This window comes from Ambystoma mexicanum, chromosome 7p, assembly GCF_040938575.1.
Source record: "Ambystoma mexicanum isolate Mex_15411 chromosome 7p, UKY_AmexF1_1, whole genome shotgun sequence".
Classification (NCBI taxonomy): domain Eukaryota; kingdom Metazoa; phylum Chordata; class Amphibia; order Caudata; family Ambystomatidae; genus Ambystoma; species Ambystoma mexicanum.
Window position 1 is genome coordinate 721,561,820 of NC_090939.1, and position 21,461 is coordinate 721,583,280.

The 21,461-nt window shown below is 46.0% G+C and overlaps 1 protein-coding gene across 5 annotated transcripts in view; it reads right to left on the reverse strand.

Annotated features, from left to right (window-relative positions):
• Positions 1-21,461, reverse strand: part of CTPS2 (CTP synthase 2) — a 2,467,148-nt gene that overhangs the window by 2,367,824 nt on the left and 77,863 nt on the right. For all 5 annotated transcript variants that reach the window (XM_069636801.1, XM_069636799.1, XM_069636802.1 and 2 more), the window contains one exon: positions 15,810-15,871. In XM_069636801.1, the coding sequence (XP_069492902.1) occupies positions 15,810-15,853 (44 nt within the window). In that variant the 5' untranslated portion in view covers positions 15,854-15,871. The remainder of the gene's footprint in view (positions 1-15,809; positions 15,872-21,461) is intronic.

Genomic DNA, 21,461 nt, shown 5'->3' on the forward strand with positions numbered 1-21,461 from the left:
GATGTTAAAGCAGTGAGATGTGAAAGTGTCGAAGTGGTCCTGCACCGGAAAAATTGACACAAACGAAAGCCTTTGAACTTATAAACTTGGCAAAAAGGAATGCAGGCTTGGCCCGATCGAGTGGAGTCTGTCCAGATAAGAGAAAAAAAATTGTGTGAAAAATTCTTTGAAACACAGGGTCTGAGCCTGGTAGAGGGGGGTCTATTGTGTATTCTGAGAAAAGGGGAATCTGAGCCTGGCTGACGGAGATTCCATTGAGAAGAAGAAAGAGAAAGAGGTTTGAGCCCGGCTGAGGGAGACCAAGAGAAGAGAACGTAAAATGGTTTAAATTGTTATATGTATATATGGGCTAAGGCATTTCAACACAGAGAGACTTCATAGGATACAAAAAGGACGCTATGCTGAAAGGTCCTGGTGTGCCTTAGAGACTGCCTCCTTGTGTCAAGGAAGTCAGAGTGTGCCCAAGGTTCTATAATGTTCCGCCTTGTCCCGTGCTGAAATGTGGGGAAGGAAAAGTTACAGTTCAGCAGTCCTAAACTACCACATTACCTGGACCTTTTTGTTTATGACACACTATTTTTACACATTGCAACATCCCACACCCCTTTTGTTCTTTAGAGTAGGGTTTGGCAATAGGTTTTTTTAGTATAGTTCATTTTTGATTTGGCTGGACATGACTAGGACAGCGTTTTCTTTTATTTGATGGTCATAGCTTGCTCCCATCATTAGAATTAGGTTTAGATAGGTGTTTTTCCAACCCATGCTAAATTCAATAAAAACCCTTGAAATATATTTTATTGTGTCTGTCGTACTTTTGATACCATGCCTTCCTTACACTAGTAATACTTTAAAGACTCATGATTATGTCAGAGTTAATTGAATCCCAGTCAAAGCCTTAATTGATTCTGGAAGTAAACAAACTGCTATAAGAACTGATTTAATATCCTCCAGGAATCACAAAAAAAGGAAACCCAATAAGAGTTACATGTGTACATGGGGACGAAGTGGTTTACCATACAACACCAGTTATTATCAGAGTCCAAGGAGAGACTACTAAAATCAATGCAGCCCTCATTCCACAGTTATCAGAATCGACCATTATTGGTACGGATTTTACCGATTTTAAAAGACTTCAGTGAAATGCTAGTAAAACATCCTTTCCCTATTCTCCAGCTGACTCATGAAAGAAAGAAGGATTTCCATCAACAGCCCCTGTTTGGAATTTAGAAATTCAAACTCAGAAACCTCTTCCTCATATGGGGAAGGCAATTGGTTGCTTCAAAACAAATGACCCTGGAGCCGGAGGCCGAGACATTAGGGGAAGGGTATGTGATGAATCCTGCAGAGTCATCACTGATCCCCAGCCTAAAGTCTCCTATCATGTGGCCAGGGGAAGGGTAAAACTCTGAAAAGCACTTTGTTTAAACAAAACCCTATTCAGTCTTCATGTGTACATGGTGAACCTAGAACATATGAAACATCTTGTGTTTATTGCGATTGTATTTTAAATGCAACTGTTCAACAATGTGATTTTGTTGAGACCTATGTTGTACTGGGTTTCTTACAATCAAGGCTGTCTTGACTGTGAGTGTGTTGTTTTTTGTTGTATGTGTAGAGCGGGGTGGGGGGTTGAAACATGTGTTGCTCCACTCTATGGGATGGGCTGGATGATTGTCACAGTGTTTAATAGATGGTTTGTGGACAAATGATAGTTATGAGTCTATGTGGAGATATGGAGATATGGAGTGAGTTATGAAGGGGCCTGTTTCGTTGTGTACTTGGAATGTGAAAGGGTTGAACTGTGTGCGAAGGGGAAGAAAATGTTGGCTAAACTTTGGAAGGAGAAAATTGATGTGGCGATCTTGCAAGAAACACATTTAATTGATGGGGCTGGTGATTCACTGACTAATTCGAGATATATAAAGGTTTTCTTGAATTGCTACTCCTCTAACTCCCGGGGTGTTGGAATATTGTTGAAGAAAGGCTTGAATGCATGTGTTGAAAAAGTGAGTATGGATGGCGAAGGGCGTATTATACTTATTGATCTTAAATGTGAGGGCTTGCTGTTAACAGTGGGATCTGTGTATGGGCCGTGTGCAGGTAGGGGGCCCTTTTTTGATTCGCTAAAGGGGATGCTTAGTGATATGGGAGATGAAATGATTGTTATTGGAGGGGATTTTAATTGTGTGATTGATCCCAAGATAGATAAGTCATCGATGTGCAAGTTTACTGGGCAGAAATCGAGTAGGGAGTTTCGGGACGTCTTGGATGTATATAACTTGGTGGATACCTGGAGACATTTTCATTGGAGGGAAAGGGGGTTCTCGTTTTATGATTCTTATTCTAGGCTTGACTACATATTGATGTCGGATAGACTGGTTGAGAATGTAAGGGAGGAATTTATGGGTATTTCGGATCACTCAATGGTAGTGACCAAGTTGATGTTTTTTGCTGAGAAGCAGGGTCTTAGTAGATGGAGGTTGAAACCTGTTGTGTTAAGCAACCAGGATGCTGTGGACGCATTAATTAATTTCATACCTGTTTTTTTTTTTTTTTTAGATGAATGAGGGTACGGCGGACAATATGGTGGTGTGGGATGCTTTTAAAGCTTCTGTTAGAGGGGAACTGATGAACTGGACTGCAAGGATGCGTAGGGGGGTGAAGCCAGATTGGTGGAGCTTGAAGGAGTACTTGGTGACTTACAACAGAGTTATGCTTTGTCGAAAGATGAGAATATTAAACTTAAAATCTTAGATGATAAGGCATTACTAAAAACTGAGTTAGACTCGCAAGTTGAGAAGGGATTGTTATTTTTTTTAATTTTTTTTTTTAACCCTTTTGGTTTTTACAAAAGAAACTTCAAACTTGGGCCACCACTTTGATCGTGCGAGCAGAGTCCGTGCCAAGGTTGCGGACAGCCCTACTCCGTGTTTGCCAGAGGCCAGCTGGCGTCAGGAGAATTGGCTCTTTTGAGTGCTACGTCCAGGAATTTGGCTGTCATTCTGAACCATCTGGGCGAGTCTCCTGCGATCAGCCGAAACCAGCGAGTTTCTTCGTCGAGTGCAGTTATATCTGAGGTAAGTGGTGCCAAGTATGTTTGCCTTTCTACTGCTAGGGCTGGACATGACATGAGAAGGTGGCGGATCGTTTCAACTTGGTCTGTAGCTTCACATAGGCGACAGTGGGAGACAGGCGCGCGAGCTTGTGAGGCCAAAATTTCCCTTGTGTTCAGTAGGTTTAGCCAAGCTCTCATGAAGATTTTTCTCAAATTCTTTTCTGGAAATCTCTCACAGTATTTCAATGGAACCTTTGGCCGGTTGAGAGTAGGTGGGAGATGCTTTAACGATTTGTACTGCAGGATCTTTTCGATGGTGTTGATCCAATCCTGGTTTTCCAATTTCCTCTTTACCCCCCCAGGGTTATTTAGTAGCGTTTCGGTCGTACAATCCAACTTCTTCCAGTTTTTCGTGTATTTTTTTGACCCATTCTGCGAAAGGTTTGCAGGTTCCCTTGGAGATTTCCGTTTCCATGATATGGAATATCGGCAGCGAACTGGGAGACAGAGTTTTCCTGTAGAGTTGTACAGAACTTTGGGTTACCACTGAGGCTAGAGATGGTAAGCCTAGGTCACGCCGTATGGCTGGCATAGGTGCGGATTTGGGCAGAGCCAGCACTGATTTCCATAAGTATCCTTCAAGCATTGTCCAGATTTCAGGGGGCAGATTCAGATTCGCCGCCATTCCATAGGTTAGTGCTGGTACTACTTTGGATTTGTAGTACTGGAGCGCTGGTGACCAAGAGAATTTTCCAAATTTGTTGTCTACAGCACGGGTTTGGGCTGTAAGGCTTCGGATTTTTTACCATAGAGAGTTCAGGAGGGAGTTGTCTTTCATTGTGTTGTCTATCACGACACCCAGGTATTTGAATTCTTTTACTATCTCGATTTTTGTCTTGTCCAGAAAACATGGGTGTGTCATCTGGGTCTCCTTTGTGGTTTTGCAGAATTAAATTATTTTGGTTTTCTTTGTGTTGATCTTTAGGTTATTATTTTCCATATATGTCGCTAGGTTGGCTAGCTGTCTTTGGAGGCCTATAGGCGTCTGATCCAGCAAGATCAAATCATCCGCGTACCACAATCCTGATACTTTAACTTCTCCCAGCTTCGGAGGAAAGGATCGCACCTGTTCTTCTGTTGTTTGAAAATCTCCAATAAAGGCTATGAACAGTGCGGGCGCTAGCGGGCAACCTTGTTTAACTCCTCTTTTCGTCTCAATCTGGTCCGATAATGTTCCTTGTTGGCTTAGGCGGACTCTCAAAGATGTCTTCGAGTGCAAGGCCATGATTGGGTCGAGGATCGATTCCGGAAATTCCCAGTTTGTTAATTTGAACCAAAGTTTGTGTCTGTCCACTGTATTGAAGGCCTGTGATAAGTCAATCATGGCCATATGGACATTTGGCGCGCCTCCCTTCACTTTAGCTTAATGGTGTTAAGGATCAGAAGGTTTATTGCAGTTCCCGCGCCCTTTTGAAAGCCTGTCTGGAAGATATCAGAGGCCGGTGAGTTATTGGCCCACTCTTTGAACTTGATGAGTATCAGTGAAGCGAAAACCTTCCCAATGATATCAAGTAAGACGATAGGTCTGTAGTTGGTCGGGTTGCTTCTGATCCCCTTTTTATAGATTGGCACAAGGACTGCCTCAGTCCAGCTCTTCGGGATCTGTTTTCGTTTGATGCATTGGTCAAACAGCTCTCTGATCATTCCAGCCCAGGCTTTAGGATGCTGTTTCAGATTTATGTTGGACAGCCCGTGGGGACCCGGGGCCCTAGATGATTTTAGGCTTGTGATTACCCTCAAGATGTCTTCCATGATTGCCACGTTGGTCCAGCATTCATTTTGGCCCACTAAGAGTTGGAGTTGCGTAGTGGGTAGAGTGCTGGACGGTGGCAGCACATAAAGTTCCGTGAAGTGAGCGATCCACTGTTGTTCTGTGACATCACTGAGGATCTGATGGGAATTTTGGCCATTAGATGTTTTTAACAGGGACCAGAAGTCACGGCTGCTCTTTGAGGCCCAAACTTTTAGCATGGCCTCGGCGTCGTTTTGGTATAAGTTTTGCCGTTCTTGCTTAAGCCATGTTTTGAAGGTTGCTTTCCCCTTTTGGTAGGTTGTCCAGGCTTCTTTGGTGTTACTTTTTGTCGCCCCTCTTTTCAGTTTTCTGATTTCTTTACGCTTAGTTACTAGTACTGTGTTGAATGTGTGGCTGTGTTTGGGTGCCGATTCTTACCCCCAAAACTCACTTTGTGGGGCACCAGTAGGGAAACGTATTCTGGCCGGGGTCCTTCCATGCCACTCTTTGGGATGGCTTGTTTGCTGCGTAGTTTTGACTCCAACGCTTTTATGTTTTCGGATGTTAGACGGATTCAATTTTGTTGTTTGTTGACGTCAATTTCAAAGTGGTAGGATAACCGATCTTTGACTTCTCCTCCCCATGACAGGTGTAGAAAGTTATGATCGCTTTCACTAGTTCTTTGGACTTTGAATTCCACAAAATATGGAATTAGTCCTTCTGTGATGAAGATATAGTCTAGGTTAGCGAATGAGGGCGCTCTTTCCCATGTTGGAATGTGCACAACACCGTCTTGGAATGTTGAGACGTTGTGGAACTGTCTAGACTTCATCAAGGTCAGCCATGCTTGGCCTCTCTCGTCGGTTTTCCTCAGGGCCAGGGGGATCGTATTGTCTACCGAGTGTGTTCCGCATTTTGCGTTCAAGTCCCCACATATGATTATATTGGGGATGTCGTAGTTAACTCTGATTTCGTCAATGGTGTTGGCTACTTGTTCACAGAATTCTTTTGTTGATGTTCTTTCTGGATTCCAGTATAGATTTATTATGGCGAGGTCGGAGCTAGTCCGACAATTTTCCCCCTGGTCTTGATGGTGCCATCTCGTTAGAGTTGCTAGCATGCCGTACTCCTCACTGATTTTGCTCTTCGGTATGATTCCTGATCCCAGTCGTGCTGCGGTTAATAGTCCCGCTGACGGTCTTCCCAAAATGGGCCTCTGAGCTGGAGAGACTTCAATTGTGAATCCCTCGAGCGTTGGTTTTTCCGCTAGCCATGTTTCTTGAAAACAGATTAGGTCAAATCGGTTCAGGTTTATGTCGCTGGGTTTGGTTAGATGAAGATGTCCTCTTGTATTCCATGACGCCATCTGTAATACAGTGTTTTTCATGTGTTGGTCAGAGTTCGTTGTCTGATTCTTGTTGGTGACGGCGTCATGGGTTGACTGCTAGGCCTTCTTCTTACGACCGAAGGTGTCGGAAATCCATTTCCATGGTTTGGTTGATATAGATGGAGTTGGAGCTGGCTTAGGGTAAGTCGTCTGTTCCCTCTTCGTGCGGTCGCTCCGTGGACTTTCTTCTCGTCGTCTTGACTTTTTTGCTGTTGTGTGGTTTATCCTAGACTACTTAGGAGGATGATCCGCCGATTTTCCCCTCACTTCTCTTTCTCGTCTAGGCAAGGCCTCTCTTCTTCTGTTTTCTTTTATGGGGGTTTCTGGTCTTATCTCATCGTCGAGTTTTACTGGGAGGTTCCTTTCTGTTCTTTCCGCCTCTTCTTGCTCCTTTCCCACTCTCTTGAGTTTTTCTAGTTTCAAACCCAGGCAGGTTTCTTTTGACCAGGACCCGGTCGTTTGTCGAAAGGTGGCGTAGTTTGTCGATTTTCGCTGTTATTTTTAGAACTGATCTTCTCTTCAGAACCATGTAGCTGTCTTTAGAAGAGATTTGTTCCAGTTTGAATATTGACGTTCCGGCGAGTTTTAGGTCGTTTTTAGCTCTGTGTTTTGTTGGTCTACGGTCTTCCTTGTGGGAGTGTCTTCGATGGTTGTTTAAAACATGTTTTCGGGCCTGCCCTGAGCTCCTGTCTGACTCTCTGATCTGTGCCGGCTTCAGTTCTGTTTTCTTTAGGGATTTTATGGCCTCTAATCCAATACTGGGTGTGCTTGAACGGGGTCTTTCGGGTCTACTTGTCACACCCTTTCCTCCGTTGGGTTCCTCCGTAGGCAAAGGCTGCCCCACTTGTATCCGGACGCCTGTCGGTGTCTGCTTCGGTTCTTCACTTTGTTGTGTAGCAGTTGTAGAGATCACTTCAACACAGTCAGAATGGTGGGAAAGGTTCAGTGAGTCTGAGGCGGGGCTCGAGACGGGGGACCCTTGTGTGAGGGCCGGCCGGTCTTGCCATTGCTGGTTGCTAGCCATGTCCATGTCCAAACGACTACGTTCCTTGTTTTCATTGGCTTTAGCTGGCCTGCCATCTGAGGAGCTTACCCGCCCTACTTGGGTACTACCTGCCGCTCTCACTAGGTGATCAGATGGACACTTGGCTGGGACGCACAGTAGCGGGCCGTCCGTCAAATTTTTATTCACAATTTGGGCCTCTGGAGCACATCTAGAGCCAGGTCGTGATACTGGTGACTTAGCTAGTCCTTTCGCGAAGATAGATGCCCAATCCTTCTTTTTTTCAGCGTCTTCCGTCTGGGTGCTTCGAGAGGTCAGTGTGCTAGTGTACCAAGTTTGTGGCCCCATATTTGCCAGTTAGCTCCCAAGTTTTGTTATTTTGTCTTCAAGGCTCGTTTGCATGTTGTTTGAGTTCCGTTCAACGGCCGTTACATACCCTTCAATGAAGGTCAGTTTATCCTTGATTGAGGCTATCATAGATGTATTGTCCTTTAGGGCCTTATGGATCGACTCAGAGTTTGCTAAAGGGATTTAGCGCTATTATGAAAGCCGACATGATGGATAAGAGGTCTGTCTTTTTTTTAGATGATGGTGTTTCTTTGTCCGATACTCCAGAGATTTCACTGTGTCTTCTATTTCTGATTGGCGTGTGTGATCCTCTTTCGTTTTGGTGCTGGGAGAATCTCTCGGAAAGTCTTTTTTCGGCTACTGCCGCTGTATCTTGAGTGTTGACTGATGTTTCTGCCCATGTTCTGTTGCTATTGGCCTGGATATGGGGTCGAGTCCATACGTAAGGCTCTTCGACCTGCGACTGTCTGCTGATGAGTTTTGGCCTGTCCCGCGCAACTGGGCTGTAGGAGGACGCGAGGTCTTGGGCTTGTGATTGAACTGGTGGTTCTTTTTCGATCTCTATGATCGGGTTGCTTTTCCTGGAACCATTCTGAGGATACATAGGGTCTTGTTGTATTGATGTTTTTTTTGGTTCGCCTGCCGGATGGGGCACCGCACTCGTTGATTCAATGCTGGGCCTTGCGCTTGGCTTCAGGGCAGTCGCGGGTTTTATGATTTCTGCTGGTAGTACAAGATCTTGGAAGACAGTTGCATGGGGGGACTTTGCCCTCACTACTTCTGTCTCCCGGTCCGCGACGGTTGTGCTGCGGGCATGCCATTTCATTCTTGACGTTGAATTCTCCTGTTCTGGTCGATTTTTCGGGCTTTGCTCAGTGGCGATGGATCCTGAATTGCCTCCAGTATTTCGGCGTCTGACATCTCTTGCTCTGAACACAATTTCCTCTTGTTGTATTTTATGAAGTAGTCCCTCAAGGAAGCTGATACCAGTGGGGCAGATAAACCCTTTGTGCCTCCTAATGTTTTTGGGCCTGCTTTCCAGCCATTTTTTTTGCGACTTGGCGCCCATTGTCTTAATTTTGGCCCTGCTCTTCATGGTTTTTTTGAAGATTTTGGGCCTAGTGGCGGCATCTTTAGCTTTTGTGTGTTCCCCATCTTGTGATGAGCACTGCTCAGAGGGTGAAATAGGCTCGTGGTTTTCAGTCAGTCTGACGAGTTCTATGCCCTCAGTGCTCTTTGCTTGTACGTCTTCTGAGCCTTCTGCGCTTTTTGCTCGTACATCTTCTGTCGCTAGGTTTCGGGTCTCTGTTTTTTCAGATGGAGGGGCTTGGTAAGATACATTCGCTCCCTCTGGCACTTCAAAGACTGAGTCGTCATTTTTTCCCCTGGTTGGAGACTCCACCGTGTCTTTGTTGTCTGATGCCCAAGATTCAGTAGGGCTAAGCGTGGTCGTTGTGGCCGATTTTTCACAGCCTGTTGTCTGGTCACACGAAGTACTGGCGCTGTAGTGAACTGTGGCTGCAGTAGCCTGGCCAATTCCCGACCAGGTCGTTGGTTGCCCACCCCTGCCACAGCGATTTTCAAAAACCGCCAGTTGGTTACAGGGCTGGGTGGGTTGAAGGTGTCGTTGAGAGTGGTGCTGTTCAATGTCCCCTTCCACAGAAAGCACCCCCCACCATGCAGACCCCTGCCGAGGCCGTCCTCTGACAGCTTCTGGCAGGATGTCACTCGCCGAGTTGGTACGCCGGCGGGGAGTTTGTAATGTGGCGATTGAAGGAACTGTCCATTCTGGGCTTCTGGTGCAGTTGGTTGCTTTCGTTTTCTGTTTGTCACCATCCGCTCCTTGGTGGATTATCATTCGCGGGGCGTTCAATGCTGCGCGTTCTTCAGCGCTCTGGGTGCTTTGGGAGGAAGTAGTGTACGCGTGGGCCAAACCTCTCTTGGTCTGCTCTCCTGAGGGCAGGAGGGGGGGGGGCCGGGCTTAGTCCGCCGTGCACCGCGTCCGGCTCGCTCATGTTGGCTTCTGATACTAAACTGTTAATTTGCGAGCTTGGCTTTCTCACGCCGGGCTCAGGCTGCATTTTATTACTTCGCATCCAATGGCCTGAGTCTGCTTCCGTAGGTGATAGCGGTGCCATCGGTCCGTGTTGGCCACTTGGGAGAGGGAGAATGGAAACTACAGGAGTGAAATGTCAGCGTGGGATAGCAGCGTAGGGACGCAGTTCGCAATTCGTCAGTGATGTTAGATAGTCCTAAACAGCCAGTACGTGTCTGTTTTTTGGAACTGGCTTGATAGGGAGGGAGTGAAGGAGGGAAGGGAAGGGAAGGAAAGGAAAGGGCTCACTGGGCACGCAGGGCTCGTCTCACCTCCTGTCTCCTGTCTCTGGCCACCGGACACCAGACACACTGTGCCACACACCGCACAGAAGGGATTGTACTTTGTGAGGCAGAAGTACTGGGAGCAGGGGGATAAAGCAGGGAGGTTGTTGGTGAGTAGATTGAGGAGTTACTCGGAGTGGGTGTTTGTTCAAAAAATTGTTGATGAGTCTGGAAATTTGGAGACTAGGAGAGGTAAAATTGGGGAATGTTTTCGCTCTTTTTATGCTAAATTGTATGCGGAAGATATTGCACCACAAATAGATGATTTTGTTAGATTCTTTGGGAAAATTGAACTCCCAGTACTTTCTGAGGAAGGTAGATGTTTCATTGAGGCGTCAATTACTGTCTTGGAGGTTTTGTCAGTGATTGGGGAAATGAATATAGGTAAATCTCCGGGGATGGATGGGTTGACGGCAGCATTTTATCAAAAATTTGGTGAGGTGTTGGCTCCGATTTTGTGTGAATTATATAACTGTTTTTTGAGGGAGGGGAGATTGTGTGATTCAATGAAAGAGGCAATCATCACGGTAGTCCCGAAATCAGGAAAGGATGTAACCAGATGCAGCAACTATCGGCCAATTTCTTTACTTAATGTAGACTTAAAAATCTTTACGAAAGTACTGATAGTAAGACTTAAAAAATATATGGGTGATTTGGTGGAGCGTTCCCAGACGGGTTTCATGGAGCGAAGGTATGGATACGATAATATTCGAACATTGTTGGATATTTTGAGTTTGCCTGATTCGGAGATAAAGGATGTTTTGTTGATTTTTTTAGACGCCGAGAAGGCCTTTGAAAGGGTGAATTGGAGCTTTCTGAATTATAAGCTGTCAAGGTTGGGTTTTGGTCCTTTCTTTATTAAGGCTGTTCAAGCCCTTCAGAATGGCATATCGGCGAAGGTATGGGTGAATGGGGGGTTTTCAGAGTCATTTTCATTATTCAGAGGCACTCTCCCAGGTTGCCCTTTGTCGCCGCTGTTATTTAATTTGGTGTTGGAGCCCGTGTTGGTTTATATATGACAGATGGGTTGTATCAGGGGGTTTCCGGTGGGTGATGGGGAAGTAAAGGCTCTGGTTTATGCGGATGATGTGGTGATCATCTTAAATAACCCTGTTGTTGGGGGTCGAATGTTGCGGGAGGTCTTTGATGAGGTGGGAAGGTTATCCGGGTATCGGATCAATTGGGATAAGACAGTGGTATTTCCGGTGAGGGCTTCGCCTGGTTGTGAACAACTGTTGGGGTGGGACTGTAAATGGGAATATTCTAGTGTGAAGTATTTGGGGATATATATTACTCGTGATTTTGGGAAGTTAGTAAGTTTTAATGTTGATAAAATCATTGAGGTGCTTAAGCGGGAAATTATGAGATGGGGAAGTGTTAACCTGACTCTTTGGGGCCAAGTTAATGCTATTAAAATGAGTTTGCTGCCAAAGATTCTGTATGTTATTCAATCTCTGCCTTTACGTTTTACAAAGGGAACATTTGCAGGTATAGATAGATTGTTTCAGGATTTTTTGTAGGGATTTGGGAAGAGGGCCAGGATTCCCCGGTACATTATGGTCAAGCGTGTTAAAGATGGAGGACTTGGGTATCCGGTTTTAAGAAATTATTGTAGTGGTTTCTTGTTGAAGAAAGTGTCTTGTTACTATGGTATTGATCTGAACCGGATGCTGTGGTCGGTACAAATTGAGATGCAGCGGTTTTTGCCTTATGATATTAAATGTTTATTTTCTTTTGGGAAGTTGCCTAAGAAGGTACAGTGTTTGAAATCTGTGTTGGCTACTAAAGAGGCGTTGTCGTCGTGGATTGTTGGTACTGGTCAGGGTTTATATCTTTATGAGGAGGCCTCACTTTGGCATAATCCTGGTCTGCTGTTTGATAATAAGGTACCGTCTTGGAAGAGTTGGATTCAGAGAGGGGTTTGACTATTGGTGATGTGTGGAATGAGGCTGGGGTAGTGCCTTTTGAGAGTTTGGTAGAGAAATTTGGTTTGAGGAACAGGGAGTTGCGGAGGTATAATATTTTGGTGGCTTTACTCATTGAGTGGAGAGAGATGTTGGATGCTCCGTTTTTGAAAAAGCCGGAGAACTTTGGTATTTTGGAGATAGGTTTTCAAAGGGTGTCTACGTTTACGCAGTTTATGCTTCCGGATAGGCAATGGTTGGATTTGTGGGAAAAGCTGAGGTTATCATGGACACAGGAGTTGGGTAGGGAGGTAGCATTGGGGGAATGGGATAAGATTTGGAGAGTGCCGACAACAGCCAAAGTGGATTTGCAATTACGCTACATCCATCAAAGGATAGTGGGCAGGATCTATTGGACTCCAGCACGTATGTGCAAATTAGGTTTAGTTGATGATGCTTTATGTTGGGGTTGTGGGAAAGAACGGGCTACTCTGTTACATATGTTATGGCATTGTGAAAGGGTGGTAGGCTTTTGGAGGGAGGTTCTTGACAGGATCGACCAGATCTGGAATATTGTCTATCCACGCAATCCCTTGGCAGTTATATTTTTGTCTTATGGAGGTGGGCATACTGTGAGTTGGGTGACGTTGTGTGCAGTGCGTAAAGTTTTGTTGGTGGCAGCCAAACAGGTGTTGAAGGTCTGGAAGACACGGAAAAAGCTGACAGTGGAGGAGTGGATTTTGGATGTTAGAGCTTTATCGAGGTTTGAAAGGACAATGTTTCGTAAGCGAGATAAGGCAGACCTTTATGATGGAATGTGGGGGGAGTTTGATGATCTTTATGGATAAGGCTAGGTTGTGTTATGGAGTAGAGTGCACTGGTTTACTTTCAAGTACTATAGTTTTGGGGGTGGGGGGTTTTCTGTTGTTTAAGTGGTTGTTTGGTCTTGTTAGTATGTTGTTGTTTGTTTGGTACATTTGATTTGATTTTTGATTGATTTTACAGTTTATGTTGGTGGGATACGGGGTTATGATATGAAATTCTGTTGTATTGCTTTCCACTATTGTATGTTATGCAGTTCAATGACTTTGGTTGATGTTACTGTTGTTTGTTGACTATTGTTGAAAATAAGAAATAAAGTGATTATAAAAAATACAAAAAATCAGTTAAAACTGCCTGGGACTCCAAGTCCCAGAAAGCCTCAGGTACTGCAACGAGGAAGAGGAGCAAGGAGTCCACATGGAGGAAATGTGACGCTAAGAGTAAGGTGCAGTCTAGTTGTCATGAACATAAACAGCTGTGCATGACATTTAAATCCACGGATCACCTGCAGCACAAGGAATGAAGAATGGGAGAGGAGAGAGGCTACAGAGTACACAGAGCGGGAAGCGAGACCGGTGGCAGAGGCAATCCCACAGGGAAGAGCTGTGGGGAGAAGAGGAGACATCTGCCAGCAGCAGATTGACGGGGTTCGGGACCAGAGAGGAGGGTCTCCGGTGATGCTGAGGTGAATGGTGTGCAGCGGGGCACAGGGAGACGCTATCCTGCGGAGATGCACTGGTTCTGGCAGCGAAGGACTTCTAAGCTGACAACAGACCCAAATGAGACTCTGCCGAGAAGGGGAAGCTGGCCCTGCACAAGTTCCTTGCAGCAGCCGCACGGTGAACCGGCGAGTCATCTTAGAAGCATAGGGGGCCCCGGGACATGCAGACACACAAAAAAGTGTTTTGAAAGCATTTTTGTATACCGACCAAAGAGAACTGAAAAGAGAAGGCGAACATGGTACAGTTCTCCTGACTTTAGATTTCAGTTGGAGGAAACCTGGAACCATCATTGCCTAAGCCAAAAGACATTCCCAAAAGAACAACAGGGACAAATATAATAATAATAATAATAATAATAATAATAATAATAATAATAATAATAATAATAATAATAATAATAATAATAATAATAATAATAATAATAATAATAATAATTTCGCATTTATATAGCGCTACAAACCCTCAGGTATCTGAGCGCTGCTTATTACCCACGGTGTGTGGTGCTCATTTATCGACCTCGGAAGGGTGCATGGCAGAGTTTGGACCTGCCGGATTCGAACCTGCGTTAGCAGGCTCTGCACGGATGTCTAAGCGAGCGCTCCACACGCTGTGCCACTTGACCGGCTATGGTACAATTCTCCTGACATTAGAGGTCAGTTTGGGGAACCTGAAACCAGCATTGCCATAAGCCAAAAGACACTGTAAGAGGAAGAAAGAGGAAAGAGTTTTACAATTCTCCTCAATTGAGATGTCAGTTGGGGGAAACTTAGAAGAAGCATTGCCAAGAGCCGCGAGAGATTGAAAGAAAAGTTGCCAGGCAGAGCTTGAACAAACTCTCATGTATGGGGGAAATTGTCACAAGTAACAACTGAATTCAACAAAGCTGTGCTATTGAAGAAGTACAATTGTCTGATGCCTAAGGCGAATCTGAATGTTGTAGAGAAGCCTGATAAGAGTATCAGGTAGTGAACCTCTTTGGAAAGAGATACCTGGCAGGAGAGTACACCAGGGGATCTATGTCAGCCAAAAGGGGGATATTCCTGGCAGGAGAGTAAACTAGGATATCAAGAGATTTCAGTGGAGAATTATTCCTGGCAGGAGAGTGGACCAGGGAACTCACTGTGAACTGGTATGTTGAAGAGAGACTTGGTCATATTAAGTTCTTATTTCAATTGAACATTTTGTCAACCAGAGACTTTAAAATTACTTGACCTTTGCCATATTTGACTCAATATTAGAGAAAAGACATATGTTTAGTCATCCTGAAAAGTAGAAAAGACTTTCCTTTGCCATATTCCAACCAGTGTTGTGGAAGGAACATTTGTTTTGCCATCCTGAGGAGAATATTAGGTAAAAGTTGTACTGCCTTTAAGAGATTTGTGTTGACAGAACGTTGTGAACTGTTTTCCTGAAACAATCCAGGGGAAGGGAACCAACTCATGGACACAAGGATTGTTTTGGTCAAAGTTATATGTTTGAGTTATTGCACCTTTCTTTTGAGTTGAACTTTGAAACATTTACCTTTTTTTAAATTTATTTCATTTGTATAGCGCACAACAACCCTTGGGCATTGAGGTGCTGTTTCTTGAGGGGAACTTAGTTACAGGGAGAGGACACATGGGGAGAAACAGATATACAATGAGCAGTCTGTGTGCCTGTGGCTCCCCGCTGCCCAACTCTATTTCGCAGAGGATCTGGCCGCTCGGTTGCTGCATATACATGTGTCTCACTATCGCAGCTGCGCTCTGATGCTTCACTGTGTCCCAGCTGCTCTTCCGAAATCTGCACTGTACATCTGCTGCACGCCTGTTGTCCCGCCTCTCCATGCTCCGTTCAGCCTCGGGGTCGCTTCTGTTTCCTCGATTGCGGCAGCGTTATGCCCACAGTGCATTGCCTCCTGTGCATTCTCGCGGTTACATTCAGCCCTCAGTGTCCCTGTTCAGGTACGTTCTTTGGCGGCTGCCGCCATTTTCTTCCTGGGGCTCCTCAGCGCTGCGATACAGCCACTGCAACTCTGCTTGCGGCTCCGCACCAGCTTTTCCCGGCTGTTGTAGGTCCTATTTATATTAGCATGCATAAAGTTCACAAAGCAAAGCAGAAGTGAGACAGCAAGTCATTCATGCCCTGACAAGAAAACCTAATGATTCAGTGACACCAATCCATGGCCTCCATTTTCCTGATAATTCTGCAAGCACAAGTTTACACCGTGTGTGAGCTGGTGTACAATAAACATCTGTAAGGCTGGAGTAAAGGTTGGGTTGATACTGAAATACTCTAAATCAGAAAGATGGCTATAAATGGGCCAGCTCAAACAGACAATCCCTGATACAGAATGCAGTAATTTTGAAAGACTAAACAGCACTATAGAACGAATACACAATTTAAAATAGTCTCTACCTTTTCCACCAAAAAGCAGCTAGGGGCGCCAGTCGTCCAAACATCAGAATGTTGCAACAAACCTGCAAGACATATAAAAGGCAATAAGATCTTATGTTTGCTTTTTACATACAGGGCAATCAACACATTTGGCCTCACTACAATGTTGACCGTTTTAGCCAAATCCAATGACTAGTGAAAAGCAGATTCCAGAACCTTAGGCCCAAACCACAACTCATTTGGATGACCCACATTCACTTTGTAGTGCGAAATGAAGATTTGGGGGGGCAGCCCAAGTGGCCACTCAACAACTGCCGTTCCCTGCAGCTCCCTAAATACTAGCATAGTGTGCCACCATTCCACTGGTAGAAGAGGTAGGACACCTTTTGGAAGATCAAACTGAGCAGTGAGTAAACCTAGGAAATAATGGACCAGATCCATCTAACCAGGGTACCCATATGAGCACCTTGAGACTGCCCTCGGGTAGTAGCAGTGCATGGTATAAATCAGCATAACATAACATAACACAACATATAGGATTTTTTGCCTTTACCAGCTCAGGGCTCACGAAATCTACTAAACCACTCAAATTGGCAAGGGGATTTGATGAAAGGTGAGTACCATTTGCATGGTACTCGGCCTTGCTGGAGAATATGGGGTTGTTTGAAACCTTTATTTCATTTTTATGGCAAACTGCAGTAAATGACAAATACATGTTTCACTGTGCATGAATGGCCTTTAGGTGGCAGCATTGCACTAAATATGAAGTGTACTTAGGGTGACATGGACCATTTTACAGAAAGCACTGCTAAATATTTGGTCACCCAGCGCCACAGGGCATTTCTCTTAGATCGAGTATGGAAACTCGTCCTGCATCTCTAGTTGGATTTTTCATAATATGCCAGGCCTGCAGCTCGTCCAAAATGTACATATAGACTGTTACATTAAAAGAACTTCCTTCCTCTCTTTACTCCCAGACCTAGAAGTTTATTTTCCTTTTATGAGGAAGGACTAGGAAAGAACAAGGCAGCACTGGTTACAGTGAAATATGTTACCACCTTATGCAAAATCCTAGGACACAGATTAAGAACCATATGGTCCAAGAAATGGTTAACTTCCTGCTTCCATCTTGGATCAACCCCATCTTCAGCCGAAGGCCACAAGAAGTTCCTCTGGGAACACCAATCAGGAAGAAATCGTCTCATCCCAGCAACACCAGGGACAACATCTGAGAGGCCAACCACTGATGGACTAGGCGATAAGGTGACAAGAGCATGTGTCATCCCTTCTGAACTTCCTTGGGGCATCCAGCGAGGGGCGTCCGAGTGAAGGGCGAAACAGTGAAGGGTGAAGACCAGCCATTGACCAGCCTCTTTGCCTTTTAGCCTATGAGCTTTAGCCTTTCTCCGTATTACACCTGTGAATACCACTAGCTTCCTAAATACTGTACTATCTCTTCACACTGTGCTACTCACCTACAAAGCATTAACTCCTGCTCCTCCTGCAGCTCCTCGTGCTGACCTCTCCCTAAGCTTAGTCTAATAACGATACAACTTCCTACTTTCATATCCCTACGATAAAACTCACAACTCGAAACACCCACTACTCCATCTCTCTTCCACCTCCTTCCACCAAACAAAGCCAACAAGCTAACCATACCCCCTCTAATACCTACCCATCTTGCCTCTCTTCCTCTGAGACTCAAATACTCTATTTTTCCTTACCTCATCAACAGAACATTGCACTCTGGAATGCTCAGTCTGTATGCAACAAAACTTCCTTTATCACCGACTACTTTCACTCCAGTTCTCCTCCCCTAGACTTTCTTGCTATCACTGAAACCTGGATTTCTCCATCTGACACTGCCACTCTGGCCGTCTTAAATGACTCCAAACTATTCTTCATACACTCTCCACGGCTGACTGCTTGCCGTGGAGACATCAGACACCTACTCTCTTCCAGCCTCAAAGCCTCACAAATCTCCAATGCCACGTCCTCTCCCACCTCTATTGAATCCACCATCTCTACTATTGCTCTGCCTCATTCAGTTCACATCATCTCCATCTATCGCCCTGCTGGTCCCACTGGACCATTCTTTGACGATCTTGGCCAACTCCTTGATTCTCTTTCCATTCATTAATTAATTTATTTATTGTGAGTTTTAGTACAAAATGTAACTCTTCACACATCAAATTACAGTATCACAATTAATACAAGCAAATTAAAAAATATAAATTCCTTTTTCTTTAAAAATCTTTGAAAACAACATGCAAAAATTCGAACAACCTTAAAGACAAGGAGATTTCACCTGTATTTAAAAATTTGGATCCATAAATCCTCTTCCGTTGAACTAAAAAGCAATTCTGTGTTTCTCTTCCAAAAAGAACGCAAGTCAGGGCAGTTCACACAAAGTATTGACATAGTGTCATTGCCCTTGGCACCTTCCTCCTTATCCCCAACACCTCCATAGTGGGGAACAGATTCAACCTCAACATTTGAAACCTAAAGTCTCTGGATGGATGCTTCTTCAAATAAGGGGCCAGAACCTTATATTCCAGCAAATCAGCCCTCAGCTGTATGCAAGCATATCTATAACGTTTTTGTTTCACTTTGTTAGGGTTCAGGGACAGTTCCTGTGTTGAGGACTCAATTTTCAAGAGAACCTGTGTGCACCACTGCACCCAGTTCACAAGCTCCCTACAGTTGCCCATTACCCACATCCGATTAAGGTACACAAAGAAGGAAGCATTCGGGGGAGAGACTATATTCCCACCTCCACCACCGATCCTCAGCATCCCAGACATAGATGCACGCATACAGCGCATGGAGGCACGGCATAAGGAGATGGCTGGACTTGTGCGCCAGCAGCTGGAGGAGACCCGGATAATGCAGGAGATTTTGCAGGCCACCAGCCGACGCTGTGCACATGCTCTGAGCCACTCCTCGTGTGCAATGGTCTTGCTTGCACAGAGCGTCCGGGAGGGGAACAAGGCCATCCCGGCACTGGCTGAGTCCCTCACCCTTACCCTGAAGGCAGCACAGGGACATGGCAGGTTCCAAGCCCCCCCCCGCCACCATCACCATGCCTACAAGCTCCCAACATAACAGCCGGAGGCGCCGGTCCCTGCGCCTATCAAGCTCACCTCAAAAGTGCAGGTCCGGTGTGAAGAGGACACGGAAGTGAGCCAGTTCCAGACTTCCTGTGACACTTATGCTACCTATCGGGTATTTCTGGGAGGGTGTGTTTGGGAGGGTTAGTTGGGAGGCTTAGTTGCGGAGGGGGTGGTGGGGATGGTTAGTTGGGGGGTGGTCGGGAGGGGTACTTGGGGAGGTGGCCCACACATTTGTTGATGTTTGTGCAATCCACAATATATATGGTTTTGCAAATGATTTCACATCTGGACATTCAATTTATGAAGTGGTGTGCTTTATTTTTGCGCTGCATCACATGTAGTGTGTGCCATGGGTTGTGTGCAGTGCTGTGTGCTCAAAGGTAGTTCTTTATGAGTTCCTAGTGGGCTGCACGCCCATCCCTGATATCTCTGTGATGGTGTTGTCGCATGTCTGCGGCTGCATGCATGTCATCATCATCGGCCGCCGAAGGCATGTCCATGGGCCTCATTACACAGAAGGCGGTGAGCCATGGCGCTATTAGCGCCATGGCTCATGCCGGTAAAATACCGGCACCGCCTTGGCGGAAAGGGGATTTACCGCCCCATTCCAAGGTTGGAGGGGCGGTAAATCCCCTTTCTGCCATTGCCCTTCCCCATTCCCATTTCTGCCCCATAGGGCTCTATGGAAATGGGGAAGGCGCAAATTACGCCACCGCAATTTTGCGGTGCCGTAATTAGCTCCGAGGTCCCTTAGCGGGTTGGATTTTAACGCCTGCAAGAAGCAGGCGTTAAATCCTCCAACCCGCAAAGGGACCTCGTAGTACGGCGGTAAGGGTTAACGGTCACCGTTAACCCTTACCGCCGTCCGTGTAATGAGGCCCCATGTCTGCGGGCAGGGGAATATTATGCCTGATGTACATATTGTGCAACATGGCACAGGACAGGATTATCTTCCCCACTTTCACTGGCCTGTACATCAGTGCCCCACCAGAGTGGGGAAGGCACCGAAAACGTGCCTTCAACCGTCCAAAGGTCAGCTCAATTGTCGTCCTTGTTCTGATGTAAGCACAATTGAATGTTATTTCCTGGTGGGTCCGTGGATCTCTCACAGGGGTTATGAGCCATGTTAGGAAGGGATAACAGGAATCACCTTCATGGAATGGGACACAGGGAGGGTATTTTTATTGAGGTGACTGGGCAGTGCATACATATTGGGATGTGTGTGAGACCATTGCATTTGGGTCTGTGCTCTTGCGGGCCTATTCCCCTTGCTGCACCCTGTGACAGGCAATGCTGGTCAGGCCATTTGTAGGGTGTGACTCCCAAAGATGGGTTGGTGGTGGTGGGTGGAGCATAGTAGGGATATGCTGTGTTTTGTGACATGGCAGTGATGCATTCTGCTACCTGTAGTGCATTGCATGGGCCTGTCCATCCGTGCCCAGATTGTGATGGGGTGTCTATCTGTTGACACATGTGGTAGATGCCAGTCGTAGCCACCCACTCTTGCGTGCTGAATGTGCCCTGCATTGGCATGGTGTCTGTGGGCCATGCACTGGTGAAAGTGAACATCCTCCTATGCCTGGGTGCACATACAATGTGGTGTGTGTGTTGATGCTTTTACTCACCCAATAGCCAAGTCTGCTGTCCACCATAACGCGCCATGTACGGAAGCAGCATGCTATTCTGCAAGACCATGGAGTCATGGGTTGCTCCCGGTAAGCGTGTGCAGCATTGTGTAATCGTCAGGTCTGCATCGCAGACTACCTGCACATTCAAAGAGTGGTACAGCTTTCTGTTTTCAATACCCCTCCTCTGTGGCGTGGGCAGCCACTAGCTCTATGTATGTGCAGTCCACTGATCTCAATACATTAGGCCTGTGAGGGCATGGAAGCAGACCTTGGTGGCATTGACCTGTGTCGTTGGTAAGGCAATGTGCTGGGACACATGATGCAGGAGGGCATCCAGAATGTGCACCAGCATAATTGAAAATGCTGGCTTGGAGATGTCATGCAGCTCCCCGACTGTTTTGGAATGTGTCTGTGGCAACAAAGTACAGCACAGACACTACCTTCAACGGGGTGGGGGGTGTGGCAGTCCGGATGCCAATGATGGTCTGGATGTTGTCCTGGATGAGCTCCAAGATGGTCTCCCTTTTCAGGCGGTATAGTGTGTGTATCCTCCTGTCAGTCAGGGACCAGGGTGTGGCCCTTGTGCAGGCTATAGGTGCATGCCTCTGGGGCACAACTTGCTGCTCATTGTTTATCTGCATTCGCCTTCTCATGCTCCTCCTCCTCCACTGCCTGTCGGCCTGTTGTCACTGAAGCAGCACCTGCTCATAGAGCTGCACTCCAGATGCAGCATCTCCAGGTCCATGACTACTGTTAGAAGAGGCAGCATGGTTGTGTTGGAAGGCGTGTATGGTGTGGTCCTTTTCAGCAATCCCTGTGCTCATTGTGTGCAGCTGGGAGTATTGGGTGCACCTTTGGCCTGTTCCTCCACACCTGGGCCTGGTTACCGCCTGCTCCACGGTGCCTGTGTTCTCGGCACGGTTTTCCCAGTG